Source organism: Heterodontus francisci, chromosome 10 (assembly GCF_036365525.1).
Source record: "Heterodontus francisci isolate sHetFra1 chromosome 10, sHetFra1.hap1, whole genome shotgun sequence".
Taxonomy (NCBI): Eukaryota; Metazoa; Chordata; class Chondrichthyes; order Heterodontiformes; family Heterodontidae; genus Heterodontus; species Heterodontus francisci.
In genome coordinates, this window is record NC_090380.1 from 87,956,135 (window position 1) to 87,970,278 (window position 14,144).

The 14,144-nt window shown below is 38.0% G+C and overlaps 1 protein-coding gene across 14 annotated transcripts in view; it reads left to right on the plus strand.

The window, feature by feature from the left end:
- Nucleotides 1-14,144, plus strand: part of LOC137374607 (fibronectin type III domain-containing protein 1-like) — a 323,625-nt gene that overhangs the window by 274,653 nt on the left and 34,828 nt on the right. For 12 of the 14 annotated variants that reach the window (XM_068040959.1, XM_068040967.1, XM_068040965.1 and 9 more), the window contains 3 exons: nucleotides 1,181-1,240; nucleotides 6,422-6,490; nucleotides 12,963-13,169. In XM_068040959.1, the coding sequence (XP_067897060.1) occupies nucleotides 1,181-1,240; nucleotides 6,422-6,490; nucleotides 12,963-13,169 (336 nt within the window). The remainder of the gene's footprint in view (nucleotides 1-1,180; nucleotides 1,241-6,421; nucleotides 6,491-12,962; nucleotides 13,170-14,144) is intronic. The other 2 variants (XM_068040964.1, XM_068040968.1) reach the window with 2 other exon arrangements.

A 14,144-nucleotide genomic window follows, 5' to 3' on the forward strand; every position in this document is an offset into this window, starting at 1 on the left:
TAAGGTCCCAGATGCCCCATTGCCTTAATCATGCCTTTATCATTTCGCACTTCTGGCAAGTTATGGCACCAACAATTTTAGCTCTGAAAGCTCCAGGAAAAAGTCTAACTAATGGTGTATGCTGCAAGATGCCCTGGTCCAAGGAGACTTGGCATATATTTTCAGGTCTCAGTTGAATTCCACCAGTTTATAGTGGTCTATTGAGAATAGCAGGGTATGGCACCAGCTTTTATATCTCATCAAGGCAGTTAAATCCTGAAATGACTGGTTTTGCTGAATATAAAGGCTATATTGAAAAAATATTGTCATGTGCCTTCTATTAAGACTCAAGAAAACAGAACGCTCATTTTTTGATTCAAGATTTGAGTGAATTGACTCTAATTTTCAAATCATTATTTTTGTTATCTAAGACATTCTTCTGATGAATAGTTGAAACCTTGTTTAGAAATTAGTTTAACTTATTTTAGTTTTACTTTGTGTTGTAAAGTTTATTCTATGCTTTTTTTGTTTTTTTCTGCAGAATTTAATCTAAAACAGGCATCACTGTTGGCTCTCTTTCATTTTTCTACTCTTCTATATGTGAAAATATTGTGACACTCTGGCTTAATAATCGAATGAATGTAAACAAATTTGTGTTGGTATGTCTGGGATTCCCAGAGATGCATCATAAACTGCCAGGAAATTGAGCCTCATAGACATACTAGATGACCGTGAAGATTTGTTGACATTTCATTATCTAGACTTGAAGGAAAGTCAAGTGCCATAAACCAGTGGACTTACTGGAAGTTGAAGCAATTAGATGGCTTGGACAGGTGGTCATTTGAATCTGATTCATTCAAGGTGCATTTTTTTGATTTTCCAAATCAGCTCAATTCCAATGCGCTTAATTTCAGGAAATGCTTTGGAGCTTATCCTTGGTGTTGGTGTTCTGCAATTTTTGTAATGCCTTAGGTTAAGCAAAGCCATGTGGAATGTTATGATGCACTAGAAAACCTGGACATTTTTGTACTGGTTAACAGTTTGAGCTTCCTGGAGGGCTGAGTGCACAATCAGAAACACGCAACTATGAACGTTCAGACAGAAATAAGGGCATCAATTCTTCTGTTTAAAATAAGTATATTACTGTACTGCCACTAATATAACTGCCTTATGATCTTTTGTTTTCTCTTGTCCTTTACAGAATCTGAGACACAGTCAACTTATGGTCAGTTATTCTCCACTGTTTCTGGCAGTACTCATGGTATGTAATATTTTAGGGATATATGTAACAAATGTAGCTCTTTACTGCAAGGTCATGGAAGAAATACACGAGGTGTTTTGAGACTATGAGCTCATATAGGTAAGTGGTGACAGGTTTGAGCAATTCAGCATTTTTCTATGTTGCATCAATCAACATTGCCAGATCAAGTATAAATGGCTTACATCCAATCCAAAGTTCCCAGTAGCTACATTATTGATGTACATTATATTCAATCGCTGAAGACCACATTTCCCATTTCTTAAAATTTAACTTGGCAGGATTGACAAATGTCTGCTGAATTCATAAACCATATGCTGTCAATTCACATCCACTGGAACCTGTACTGCAACTAACTAAACTCATGACTTTGACCACTGTTAATAATTAGAGAAAAATCAATAAAAGATACAATATATGCAAAAAAAATTACCTAACGGTTCCCAACAATGTCAATAGAATTCAATATTGCACTACATTGAGATTATCTTTTGTTCAAGAGAAAGACTGCTATAACTAACTCTTGTGAAGCTCACAACCTCTACTGATTCTTATTTAGGATTCATTAACAAACTTCAAGCCTTTTTATGCTGCCAGAGCTGTGAAATATATGAATTGTATTGACCTGGTAAATACCATTTCTCAATTCAACATTAATTTCCCACTTGAGCAGTAAGATTATTCTTCTGTTCTAACATAAAATTAGTATTTCATCTAGCTTTCAGGTGTACATTTGTCAAAAAGAAATTTCAACTAAATTTAACCTTTATGGTGATTAAAATTAAAAGTAAAGTCACAGCACTGCAAGAGCTAATAGGTATCACATCATTTCTCTCTAACAGTGTTTTTACATTGCATTGCTTTCAATTGCATTGCTCTTTGCTGGTGCACTAACTACTTTCATAACCACCAATTCTGTTCTGTTTTCAGCTGATAGAAGACATGCATGGTGTAAGCTTGAGGAGAAAACTAGTTTTCTCCAAATCACTAACACAGATCTTTGGCATCCTAGGACATTCAGAAAACATAATACGGCTGAAAAGTGATGTAATTCATGACTTCCTTTTTTTGAAATCCACGCGTGCAGTTGCTTGAAGTCTGCATCTTTTTGCATGTATTTTAACCCAAAGGCTTTGTTTACAATCACTTTTAGATACATTTTCCTCATGTTGTTTATGTGAATGAAGAAGTGAATGATAGTATAGAATGGCATAGAAAAGTTTTCCACTTTTAGACGCACTGAGTTTTTCACTTGAATTGGTGACTGGGGGAGCATATATACAGAGTTGTTTGTGCAACAGTGGATCAATTGTAAAGTATCAGTTATGATATCAGGAAACTGATGCTAAATGTCAACACTAGTTATGTGTCCTGTACAGACTTAAAGTAAGAAAAGGTTCTGGATGAAAAAGGGGAAAGTATCTGCATGTGCACTACTGTCCATATCAATTCAGATTGTTATACAAAACTTAGTTAACATATGAAGAGAGAGAAATCTTTGTGTTCTCTTGGGTAAGACAGGCACTCACAGCAACTTTATATAATGTCTCAGAGAGAAGGACAGAGTCTGTCAGAGTTTGATGTAAATTAAAAATGAATAGTAATTTTGGCAAGTTCATTGGCAGCATGGATAATAGTACTTTTGTGTTCTGGTAGTAGTCAGATACATGAATGCCAAACTTAACGCCAAAATTCTGTGCTAGTGTCAAAGGACAATCAGAGCCAATGTGTTGAATAACATATTGAGTTTAATTAGAATGGCTGGATGGTTTGTCTTATTCAATTAAACATTCTGATTTGGAGCTTATGCAGCATGAGCTTATGTAATGTGTTATTGCATTGTCAATAAACTGCATTTTTCCCAAAGTTTAATCACAGTTTTTGCCTTTCATTTGCATCATCTTTTGTAGTTCCCTTTTTTTTAAAGAAAAAATAAGCTATGTCCATATCAGTTTTGAACATTGTAACTCATGCTAAATAATGTTGGTACTAACACTGCAGAATAACCCCAGTTTTTCTGGATATAGTTCCATGACTCAAGATAATGGCAGAGATAGTGATCATACTGACATGCATTGTTAATGCTGCAGGATGCAGTATTAAGGTGGGCTTAATCTATATTAATTTCTAAATTCTGAAATTTTCTGCTGTCTATGACAGAATCCAGTGCATTACAACAACATCGTCATGAGATTATAGAGGTACCTCAGCTGTTTTTGGTCGGGAACACAGTTCAGCCAACTGGATTTATAAATAAATTCAAAGTAATTGAATCCTAAATTTTTGTTTGCCTCGATTCGTTGAGACCAAGTTGTCAAATCAAAGGGAAAAAAAACTGTAACTGCTGGAAATCTGAAATGAAAAACAGAAAAAGCTAGAAATATGAGGTCAATCAGCATTTGTAAAGAGAGAAGACCAGGAAACATTTCTTTTGCATATGCTTTATCAGAATTGAAAACTACCAGATAAGCAAATATTTTAATAAGGTTGGAAAAAATAGAGAGGAAAAACAGGAGGGAAGGACAGAAACAAATTAGAACCCTGCCTCTGTGTCAGAAAGTTATAGGTTCAAGCTGAATCCCAGGATGTGAGAACATAATCTAGGCCGACACTTTAGTTCAGTCCTGAGGGAGTGCTGCATTGTCAGAAATGCAGTCCTTCACATTCAGTTTCAAAGAAACATAGAAAATAGGAGCAGGAGTAGGCCATTTGGCCCTTCGGGCATGCTCCACCATTCAAAAAAGATCATGGCTGATCGTTTAATACAGTACCCTGTTCCCGCTTTCTCCCCATATCCCTTGATCCCTTTGACATTAAGAAATATATATATCTCCTTCTTGAATATATATTCAACATTAACTTGTCTGCTGCTTATGGTGGTTTTGATAGATATTAAACAGGTTAAAAGGCCTGCAAATTGCTTAATGTTAGATGATATAAAAGTTCATGTTAGTCAGGCAGTTGAAGGATGTATTGAGAATATCTTTTATATCATATGGTAGTTTTCTATTAAGCAGTTTGCTCCTCAAGCAACCCATTAAATTATTTGTGGCTGGAGTGTCTTTTGGCCCATATTTCATAGTCAGTAGCAAAGTGACAGTGCTTGTTGTTGGCCTCAAAGGAAGCTGCGCACAAAGATCTAGCGATCTCTGTGGCATGGACTAAATTTCCTGACATCAATTTGAGTCTGGCATCAAGTCCAAGAGACCTCCAAGTGTCCAGCGAAAGTGATGTCATCAAGCAGTGTAAGCAAGCAATTACATTGTAGTTTTCTTACGGACAGCAAATCAGGAAGTAAAATGCATTGTTTTTTTCACTTTTAATTAAAATTTTACAGAGAATGAAATGAATGATTGGGACATACACATATGATTAAAATATCCTAAACACACACGGATTTCGCGGTAGTAATGATGGCAAAACTGTCCCCATGCGCCATCATTACTCCTCTAAAACTGACAGCACCTTCTGGAATCCACAAATGTGCAGGTAAACGTGGAAATCCAGAAATTACTGTAACTGATTCTGTGTTTCTCTGGAGTGTGCATTGAGGAGGAACCTAGAATGCAAGCAATTAGAAATCATTAAATTGATGAGAACTTCCACTGTTACATTAATAGTCTCATAGTAAAAGCTCTTGAAAAGTTACACCTTGTTGAATGAGAGTTTTTAACAGCATATTCATTTAAGAATTACTGCTAAACACCCTCACTGGCCCTGAAAGAGTACTTTTATATTTGTTGAATGTCACTGTCCCCATTATAAGAAATTCCACATTTTAAAAAGTTTTTTTTAAAAGTCCATTTATTAAATTTTAGTTTCCACCTTAATCCTGTGTGTATGGCCCAATCATTTATTTCACTACCTGTAAAATTTAAACATTTAAAGTGAAAGAATTCAGTGGTTTTTACTTCCTGGTTTACTGTCTGAGAATACTTAAATGTGATGGTCTGCTTCCCCGGTTTGATATTACTGCTGCTGCATGCCTGGAGATCACCTTGACTTGGTGCCAGATTCAAATTGACATCGGAAAAGGATAAGTTTGCACAGGGATCACTATATCTTTGTGGTCAGCTTTCTTCATGGTCAGCGGTGAGCATCATTGCTTCACCACTGACCACAAAGCCCAGCCCATTATTTTAAAAGTATAAAATTTTTTTGTTATTGTAATGGCGAAATTTGATGTTGCACAAATATAGGCTGGAATTTCATGACGAGGTGGTGGCCCCGCCCACCAGCTGGGAAGCTGGGAGCAAGCTCGCCTCCGCTGGCCCCCGAAGCCATGCTGCTATTTTGTGTGGCTCAGGCTATTAATTGCCTGCAGTAGTGGCTTCCCCGCTCTGAATTAAGATGTCCCGCCTCCAAGAACTGCCGGCCAATCAGAGGGAGCAGTGTCCATTGCTGGGACTGCACCCAGTGAGAAGCGGCACCATGGACGCTGGCTTCGGAACAGGTAAGTAGGGTTGTGGCTTGCCGGGGCCAATCGGCCAGGCCTTGGTGGGGTTGGTTGATCTAGAGGGTGGGGGATGTGCCAGAGGGGACGCCCTATGTGGGGACACAGGGTGACCATTCAGGAGGGACCCCCCCAAGCCTTCAAGGATGGATGGCCTCCCTAGGTGGCAAAGTGCCCAACCACTGCTGGTGGAACAACTCCCTTAAGTGGCCATTTATTGACCGCTTAAGGGCCTCAATTGGCCTGCGGGTGGGCGAACCTAGTAAGCTGTTAAAAACCCAATTTCACCTCATTCAACAAGGTGTAACTTTTTCAAGGGTTTTTAACAACAAGATTAATGGCGTAAAAGGGCAAGTTCTTGTTTGTTCAGGGATTTCTACATGATTACAGTCTGGCGGGGTCTCAACAGCATACCCTATGGGGAAGTGTAAAATCATCGCTGACATTACGACTGAAAAACCCGTGTCGTTGTCTTGCCTCTTTTATCTCTTTCTTTTTCTATCATTACTAAAATACTTGGTTATCTTTTAGTTTTAATTTCTGATGAAGCATATGAACCTAAAATGTTGACTTGTTTTTTCTCTTAACAGATTCTGACTGACCTATTGTATATTACCAGCAGTTTCTGTTCTTTTGCCATAGTTTCAATGTTTCTTTTCAGGTACTATGTGCACAAAACAAGAAAGTCACTTTCAGACTTTTAAAATTGCTTTCTTTTAAATTTATTACAGAAAATTCGCCTGTCTTCAGATCAACCCCAGTATCTAATATTGATGGCCAGGGGCAAGAAAGATTTAGAGGTACAGTATTCCTGTCAGCTTGGCTCAGTTGGTAGCATCCTTGCCTCTGAGTCAGAAGGTTGTGGGTTCAAGCCCCACCCCAGGACTTGAGAACATAATCTAGGCTGACACTTTAGTGCAGTTCTGAGGGAGTGCAGTCCTTCAGATTTAATATTAAATGAAGCCCCACTGCTGCTGAATGCGGTTCTGGTAGATACTAAAAATAGCATGGTACTATTCAAGAAGAGCAGGGAGTTCTCCTGGTGTCCTAACCAACACTCCTCCCTCAATCAATACCACCAAACTGACTGGCTGGTCATTCATAGCACTGCTGTTTGTGGGTCCTTGTGTGCAAAATGTCTGCTTTGTCTGCCTGCATAAGCCTATGTAACAACAGTGACTTTCATTTGTTGTACAGGAAATACTTTAGGTTGTTTGAGAGATGTTAAGGTGTTATATCTTCAGTTTCATACTGGATAAAAGAGTGAATGAGTATAAACCAAAGTAGGATTTGGGGTACATTTTTTTTTTAGAAATGCTACTTAAGTTGAATAATTACTTGAGCAGGGGTGAAGCAGTGGGAAATACAATTGTTTCTGCTCTGGGCTCTGGCTTTCAATCCAGTGAAACTTTCCTCTCCGTAACATCATGTGAAACCAGTTGAGATTCATTCTCAAGTGAGCTCCAGGACTATGACACAATACTGTCCACAGTCTGTCCAAACCGTACTAAGTTGACAAAGTTGTTCAAAGAAACAATAAGGTTGGTTATTGTGTAAACCATAAATTCAAAATGGTGCAGTTCAGGATTTAGACACATTATTTTGGAGAAAAGTAGGAAAAGCTATTTAGCATTGGTTGCACTATATTTAACCTTGAAGTGTTTGATGCTGCCAGTGAAACTTAAGTTCTGGAAATATGCACCAGCAGTGAAGTACCCTGCCTGTCACCAACCCGTACACAGACGATTTAATCTTTATGTTGTCACGCAGGGATAAGAACCATCACCATGATGAGCACTAAAATAAAATCACCAAAACATATTAAAAGAAAGATAAACAATTATCAGAAAGCAAGATCACTTTTTTCAGTCACTTCTGCATCATTATTTTGTGGAAGCCAAGTGATAAATTGAAATTGTTAATGCAAAATGACATTAATAAAAATGATTGTTTTCAGTAGATCCACAATCAGGACTTCAGAAAAAAATCCACTAAAAGTGATATTGACAACCAAAAATCACCTTATTTTCAAATAATAGATGTAGAATAAATTGGGATATGACTTTAACAAGGTTTGAATCCTTAAAATCAATTCATAGAGTCAGTAAGATTATACCCAGAAAGAGACATGCTGGCCATTATATCTTGTTCAGTGCTCGCTCCTCAACTGGAGCCATTTACTGCATTCCTATTTCCCAGCCCTTTCCCTATATCCTTTCATTTTTTTTAAAGTAGTTATCCAGGTCCCTTTAAAATAATGTTATAGTGTGTGAGAAAAATCTTCTAATTTCCCCCTTTGCTCTTCTAGTGATAATTATCAATCTGTGGCCATCGTTACTGGCTTAGCAACCAGCTGAAACAATCTGTTACTGATTATCCTCTCAAACCCTTTCAGAATTTTGTAAATCGCTGAGATCTCTTAAACGTCTCTTCATATGAAAAGGCTTCAATTTTTCAAACCTTTTCACAACTATAACCTATCTTCCCTGGTAACATTCCGTTCATCTATATCCACTGCAAATCCTTCAAAAATCAATTTAATTAGTCAAGCAGTATTTGCCATTTACAAATGCATGCTAATTCTCTCAAATTTTAACTGTCATCTTGGATTACAAACTCTAGAAGTTGACCCACAACCAAGGTAAGCTTCTCTAGTCTATAATTTTCTGTCTCATCCCTTTCTTATTTCTTGATAAGACTGTAACATTTACCACCATACAGTTCTGTGGCATAATTCCTCTTCCAAATTTTTCTGAAAATTATGGTTAATGTCTTTGTTACTTCTGTCCCCATCTGTTCAGTATTCTGTTGTGTACCATCCTGGCCAGGAGATGAATTGGTGTATAAAGCCTCTCTGTTTGATTTTATGTTGTTTTGAACTAGAAATTTTAATTCATTCATCAGTATCCACCAATACACAATAATTCTCAATATGTAATGTGGAAGCTAAGCATTATCAAATTTTTGATTAAGTTTATGAAGAAATTACATTCTCATAATGAAGGTCAATTTCCAGAATTTATGGTTTATATACTGATGCCTCGAACATCTGCTTTTTAGTTGCTGCCGATCGGAGTGTTAGAATCCATGAGCACTCGTTGCTAGTATCACCAACAGTAATTTTGAGACAAAAAATTGGCACTAGTACAAAGCTAAGTAGAGGATGTCCAAAATGAATAGTAGAAGTAAGAGCAGAGTAGAAAACCAGATTGTAGACAGAAGCAAAAGGGATCCAAGGAATTTGCTGCAGCTCTGTACGAAGTGAAGTATAAAAGGCCAGGTAGTTCCTTTGAGGGATCAATTGGGTAGAAATAGAGAATCAGGAAATGGCAGATGTTAAAAGTATTCTTCACATCAGTCTTTAGAAATGAAGTCTGTGGACAAAATCCAGATCCACTTATTTGGCTTGGAATAAAAACACATGTAAAGATCAATGAAGTATACGTTACAAAGAAACTCAAGGAATTAACTGTCTGAAGGGCACCTGCATTGGATAAGATACACCCTAGACACGTCAAAAACTCAGCCAGGAAATAGACAAGAGTCTGGTTAATATTGTTAGGAACTGCATGAATTTAGGGTCTGTACCTGAAGACTGAAGGATAAAAAATGTTATCATGGTGGAGTGTTCAAAACAGAAGTACGGTAAACTTGTTTGAGAGCCTATTATAGAATGTCAGTAGTATTCGTCTAAAGAGCAGTGAAATCGATTTGGGAGCAATAGGTCATACCTCATGGATCTCCTGGAATTCTGTGAACATGTACTATATTAAAATAAATTAAGGCTCGTGGAATAAATCAGCTAATTTAAAATTGGATTAAAAATTAGTATGGCATTAGAATTGATTCTGTTCATTATACTATTCATAAACAATATGGAGGAAGGTACTTTTAATTTGTGTTAGAGGCTGGATTGACACATCTGTGACACATTCAAATGTCTGTCTCACTTAATGAAAGAATCTAAAAAGGGAATTATCGTCTAATATATCATTTACCTGAGGGCTCAGAAGTTGACATTTTCTTCTTCGTTTAGTTTACAACTGAGCAGATTTGATGGATTTTAGACCAGCTGGAAAGGAAGTGTGATGCTTGTATCCCAATTTTCCTAGACCAGATCACCTCAGCAGCTCACCACCACCTTCTCAAGGGCAATTAGGGATGGGCAATAAATGTTGTCCTAGCCAGCGAAGCCCACATCCCATGAACGAATAAAAAAAGCTTAACATATATGTGTAAATTCTAACAGATATAGAGAGAACAGTAATGGATAGTAGTGGGAGATTGTTTAAAGAAATGACAGAATTATAGGGTAGTGTCATTGTAAGGGAACAAAAATTCTGAAAGACATTGGAGAACCTCAAAAGGCAATGAAACACATTAACGGCCTTAGAAACATAGAAAATAGGAGCAGGAGTAGGCCATTTGGCCCATCCAGCCTGCTCCACCATTCATTATGATCATGGCTGATCATCCAACTCAGTAGCCTGTTCCCGCTTTCACCCCATACCCTTGCTAAAGATGTTGGCATCCTTCCAGGTGCAAAAGATGATAGTCACGCAGCAAACAATCCATTTAGAAGGGGTGTCTTCTCTTTGCTGATGGCTGTGAAGGCCCATTCTTGAGGGGCAGGTTCTGCCACAAGTGCTGCACGTGAAGCTGTAAAGGACTAAGAACAAACAGGGAAAAAATGAGGGGAGAGGAAACCCAAGGTGCAAGCAGGAATCTCCAGGCAGGACACTAAGCAGCACTGTATCTTACCCCTGCTGCTGATGTGGAGAGGATGCTGCATGTGAGGTACTTGCAAAGAGAATTTTTCCTCCATGCCACTGCAAAAAAAAGAGATTAGAGGAATTTAAAGAACTAATGCCATGCAGTACCCCCAGTCATGCAAGATACTCAGTGGCGTGGCAGAACACAATGGCCTATAATTTTCTAATATCTAATACTATTGGTGAACGATATGTTAGACCATTGTGTTCTCCAATCCACCAGTGGCAAATTCACAACATGATTTGCTGGAAAAATAATTAGAATGCACCACAGCAGACATAGCAAAGAATCGGAAAACATAGTTTGGAAGTGGCGCATCAATGGCCAGTGTTCATAGGTCTTTATTATTTGCAAGTTACAGAACCTAGAAGGCTGGCATGTTTGATCACTAAATGAAACATAAAAGAAAATTCACAGTCTACTTGTCTATTCAATATTATTACATTATTCCTCCAGCTGTAGTGATCCTTGCCTGAAATGCTTGACTGTAAAACCTTCCACAGCTGTAGTCAACTGTACAATGCAGGAAGAGTAAGAAATGGCTACGACCTAATCTGACCGGGTTTATGTCTTGAGTATGGGAAAACGTTAAAGTAAGTTGCAGCTTGACTGATGTTGCTTCCATGATGCAAGCTAAGTGGATGCCCTATGGGGGCTATGAGTAGGCTCATCTCTCCTTTACAGTGAAGACCTCTGCCCCAGTGATCCTGCAATAATGAAGATCCCGGCAGTGATCCTGGCCAAATGTGCAGCCTGCTTGGAGGACGCGGGTTTAGAGGCGGTAGGAAGATGGCACAGCAATTAGCCAAAGAAGTGATCAGGTCAGCAGCATTTTTAAAACTCACCCTGACCCTAGCAAGAAACAAATCACTTAAGTCATTATCCTCTAATGTAAATAAATCATTCCTTTCACTAATTTTATTGCCTTGTAACTGTTGAAGTTACACCCATATAAAATTTCCTTGCATTCCAACTAGTCAGTTTCTAAATGTTCAGGAATCTGACGATGTGTGTGTCTGTAATTATTTTTGACATTAAATTGGAAGACTTCAACTACTGATGTGTTCTGGTTCAGTCTGAGTGTTAGCAGTGATTAAATCAACTTTAAACTTTAATGTGGCAAATTGGACATCGCCATTTACGATATAGGAGGCAGAAGTATGATAATTTAATTCTCCATGTTTTGGCAAGGTTCACAGTCGAAACACACAGAGAGTCCCAGGAAAGTTTGGTATAGTGCAAGTACTAGCTTGAGTCACTAACACCATAATTTCCTGAAATGAAATGCACGGTAGATGCACTGTTACTGCGGCTCAGTTTTTCATCAAATTCCAAGTCAATGAGTAAGCAAAGCTTCGCTCCATCTGGATACAAGAGTTCAACCATCATAAAGACGGTACCATTAAAATTCCATTGTGAGGGGCTTAGCTAAAAGTGTTTTCTTAAAAAATGCAACCGATGAAAGTAACTGAAGTAACACAATCGAAGTAAGCTGTAAAATTGGTGGAAATCAGAATGAGAAACATCATATAGAATATAAAAGCAAAATACTGCGGATGCTGGAAATCTGAAATAAAAACAAGAAATGCTGGAACCACTCAGTAGGTCTGGCAGCATCTGTGGAAAGAGAAGCAGAGTTAACGTTTCGGGTCAGTGACCCTTCTTCGGAACTCATATGGTGCGCTAGTCACAAAAGGCCAATTTCACCACTGTAGTGTCGAGAAAAGCTCAGGAAAAGTAAAGTTGTTTCACTGAAGAAATTAAAAGGCTCAGCTGGAATATACTTCAGGTCTGAAAATGCTGCAAGTGATGGATACAACAGACATAAGCAGGTTATTTAAGTTGCATTGTTATCACTGATCGAGAGACCTTAAGTGACGCTAGAGATGAGAAGTTTTGATCACAGAGTGATAAGTGCTCCAACCCTCCAAGCAGAAATCATTAATACGTTGATCAACTCCGTTTTAGTAAAGTAGATTATAATATTAGATTGATATTGTGTTTTTGATCAATTACCTTTGAGAGTTAGGGAAACATTTCAAAGAGGTTTATGATTTTACAAACTATACATTTATTCAAACACCTCCTCAGATAGTTGTGAGTTGGATTGAGTTCAAGGTGAGAAAATTGCACATGACCCTTGGGGTAAAATACATATGATGAGCTGAATGGCTTTTTCATTTTATATATTTTGTGTTCTTAAATGGAAGGTATTATTTTGCACATACAAAGAATAGACAGCATCTGAATTCTACTTTAGACTCTAAATAACGTGGTTAAGAGAGATAGTGAAATTTTATTCTCGTGCATGGGTTGCGAAATCGGGAGGACAACTTGTGTTATTTGGGGTGCGTTATGTTTTCTAACCAATTGCTCAACCAACAAGAGGAACCATATTTTAATAATAGTGCACAGATATCGTCATGAAATTGGTGAGAATATTCTGTTTGACAGAGATTATTGACTAGTTATTATCCTGCTGCTCTTTTCCTTTCTAAGGTTCTTATGTGAAATATATGACAAAGCCAAACATGCCTTGCTCCATTACTGAATCATTGAAACATTTTCCTGAAGAAAATATTACAAATGCAAAAGCCTTACTTCCTCCTCGATATGGACCTTCAAACCTGACCCTTGTGACTGTTGAAGGCTGCCCTACCTTTCTCATAGTGGACTGGGAGAAGAATGAAAATGATAGCGCTAGTGGTAATAGTTTCACTTCTAATATTCTCCTCACTTTTACTTCTTTCTGTCCAGAATAACTGTTTTGACTGGTTACAATTCTTGCTGTACTGATGCAGTAATATTTTCTGATTTGTTATTTTCTGAGCTTTGTTAAGTAAACTGTATCGGGACTTTTTTTCAAGTACACGCAGGTGGCAAGGAATCTGTCCCACCAACATTGCACCTACTTCACTGCAAAGTCTCAGGCGTAAAGGAACAATTAGATTATTAGGGGTTGATTTTCCCAGACCTCTTCTGCCCTGGTTCTGGACAGGAATACATTTGAAGTCTGTTGCTCTTACCCAGGCTTAATCCTAGCCTGGCACATTAATATTGTCTCGGGGGCAACATATGGTGTAGACCTGCAGACCAAAGTTGGCAGAAAGGGAAATATATTTGCATACCAAGACAGAGATTGGGGCCTTCTGGCTGCCTTTCAAACCCCTGTAAACTGTCCACTTACTGGTGGTTAGGGACTGACCATAGCACCAAGTTTCAATGAGTGCCCAGTGAAAAGAGTTATGAAAAAATGTGCTTGTGATGCCATCGCTTATTACAGGAACAAGCTTTCTACCTCTTTTTCCTGACCCTTACACATGGAGAAGCAGCATTGGTCATGAACAAAATCAGGAAAATGAGCCAATTAATGCTGTATCCAGTATTAGTGCTTACTTGACTATTAAATGGCCATGGATTGCGTCATTTGTCTACTTCTTTTCAAATACATTAACCAGGAATTCCAAGTGGAGCCTTTTTTAGAAACAGAGCCTCTCAATTCTAAGGAGGACTAACAGTGTTCAGGTTGGATTTAAATAAGTAAAGGTATTTGGAGAATCCTAGCTCATCAATCCAAAAAGAACTTAAATCCCCATCCCCAGCAAAGCATGTGAAGTTTCTTAAATGCTTTTAGAGCTTTTAGGCCCAAAATTCTTATAGGCTTGTATTAGTGGCAGAAGT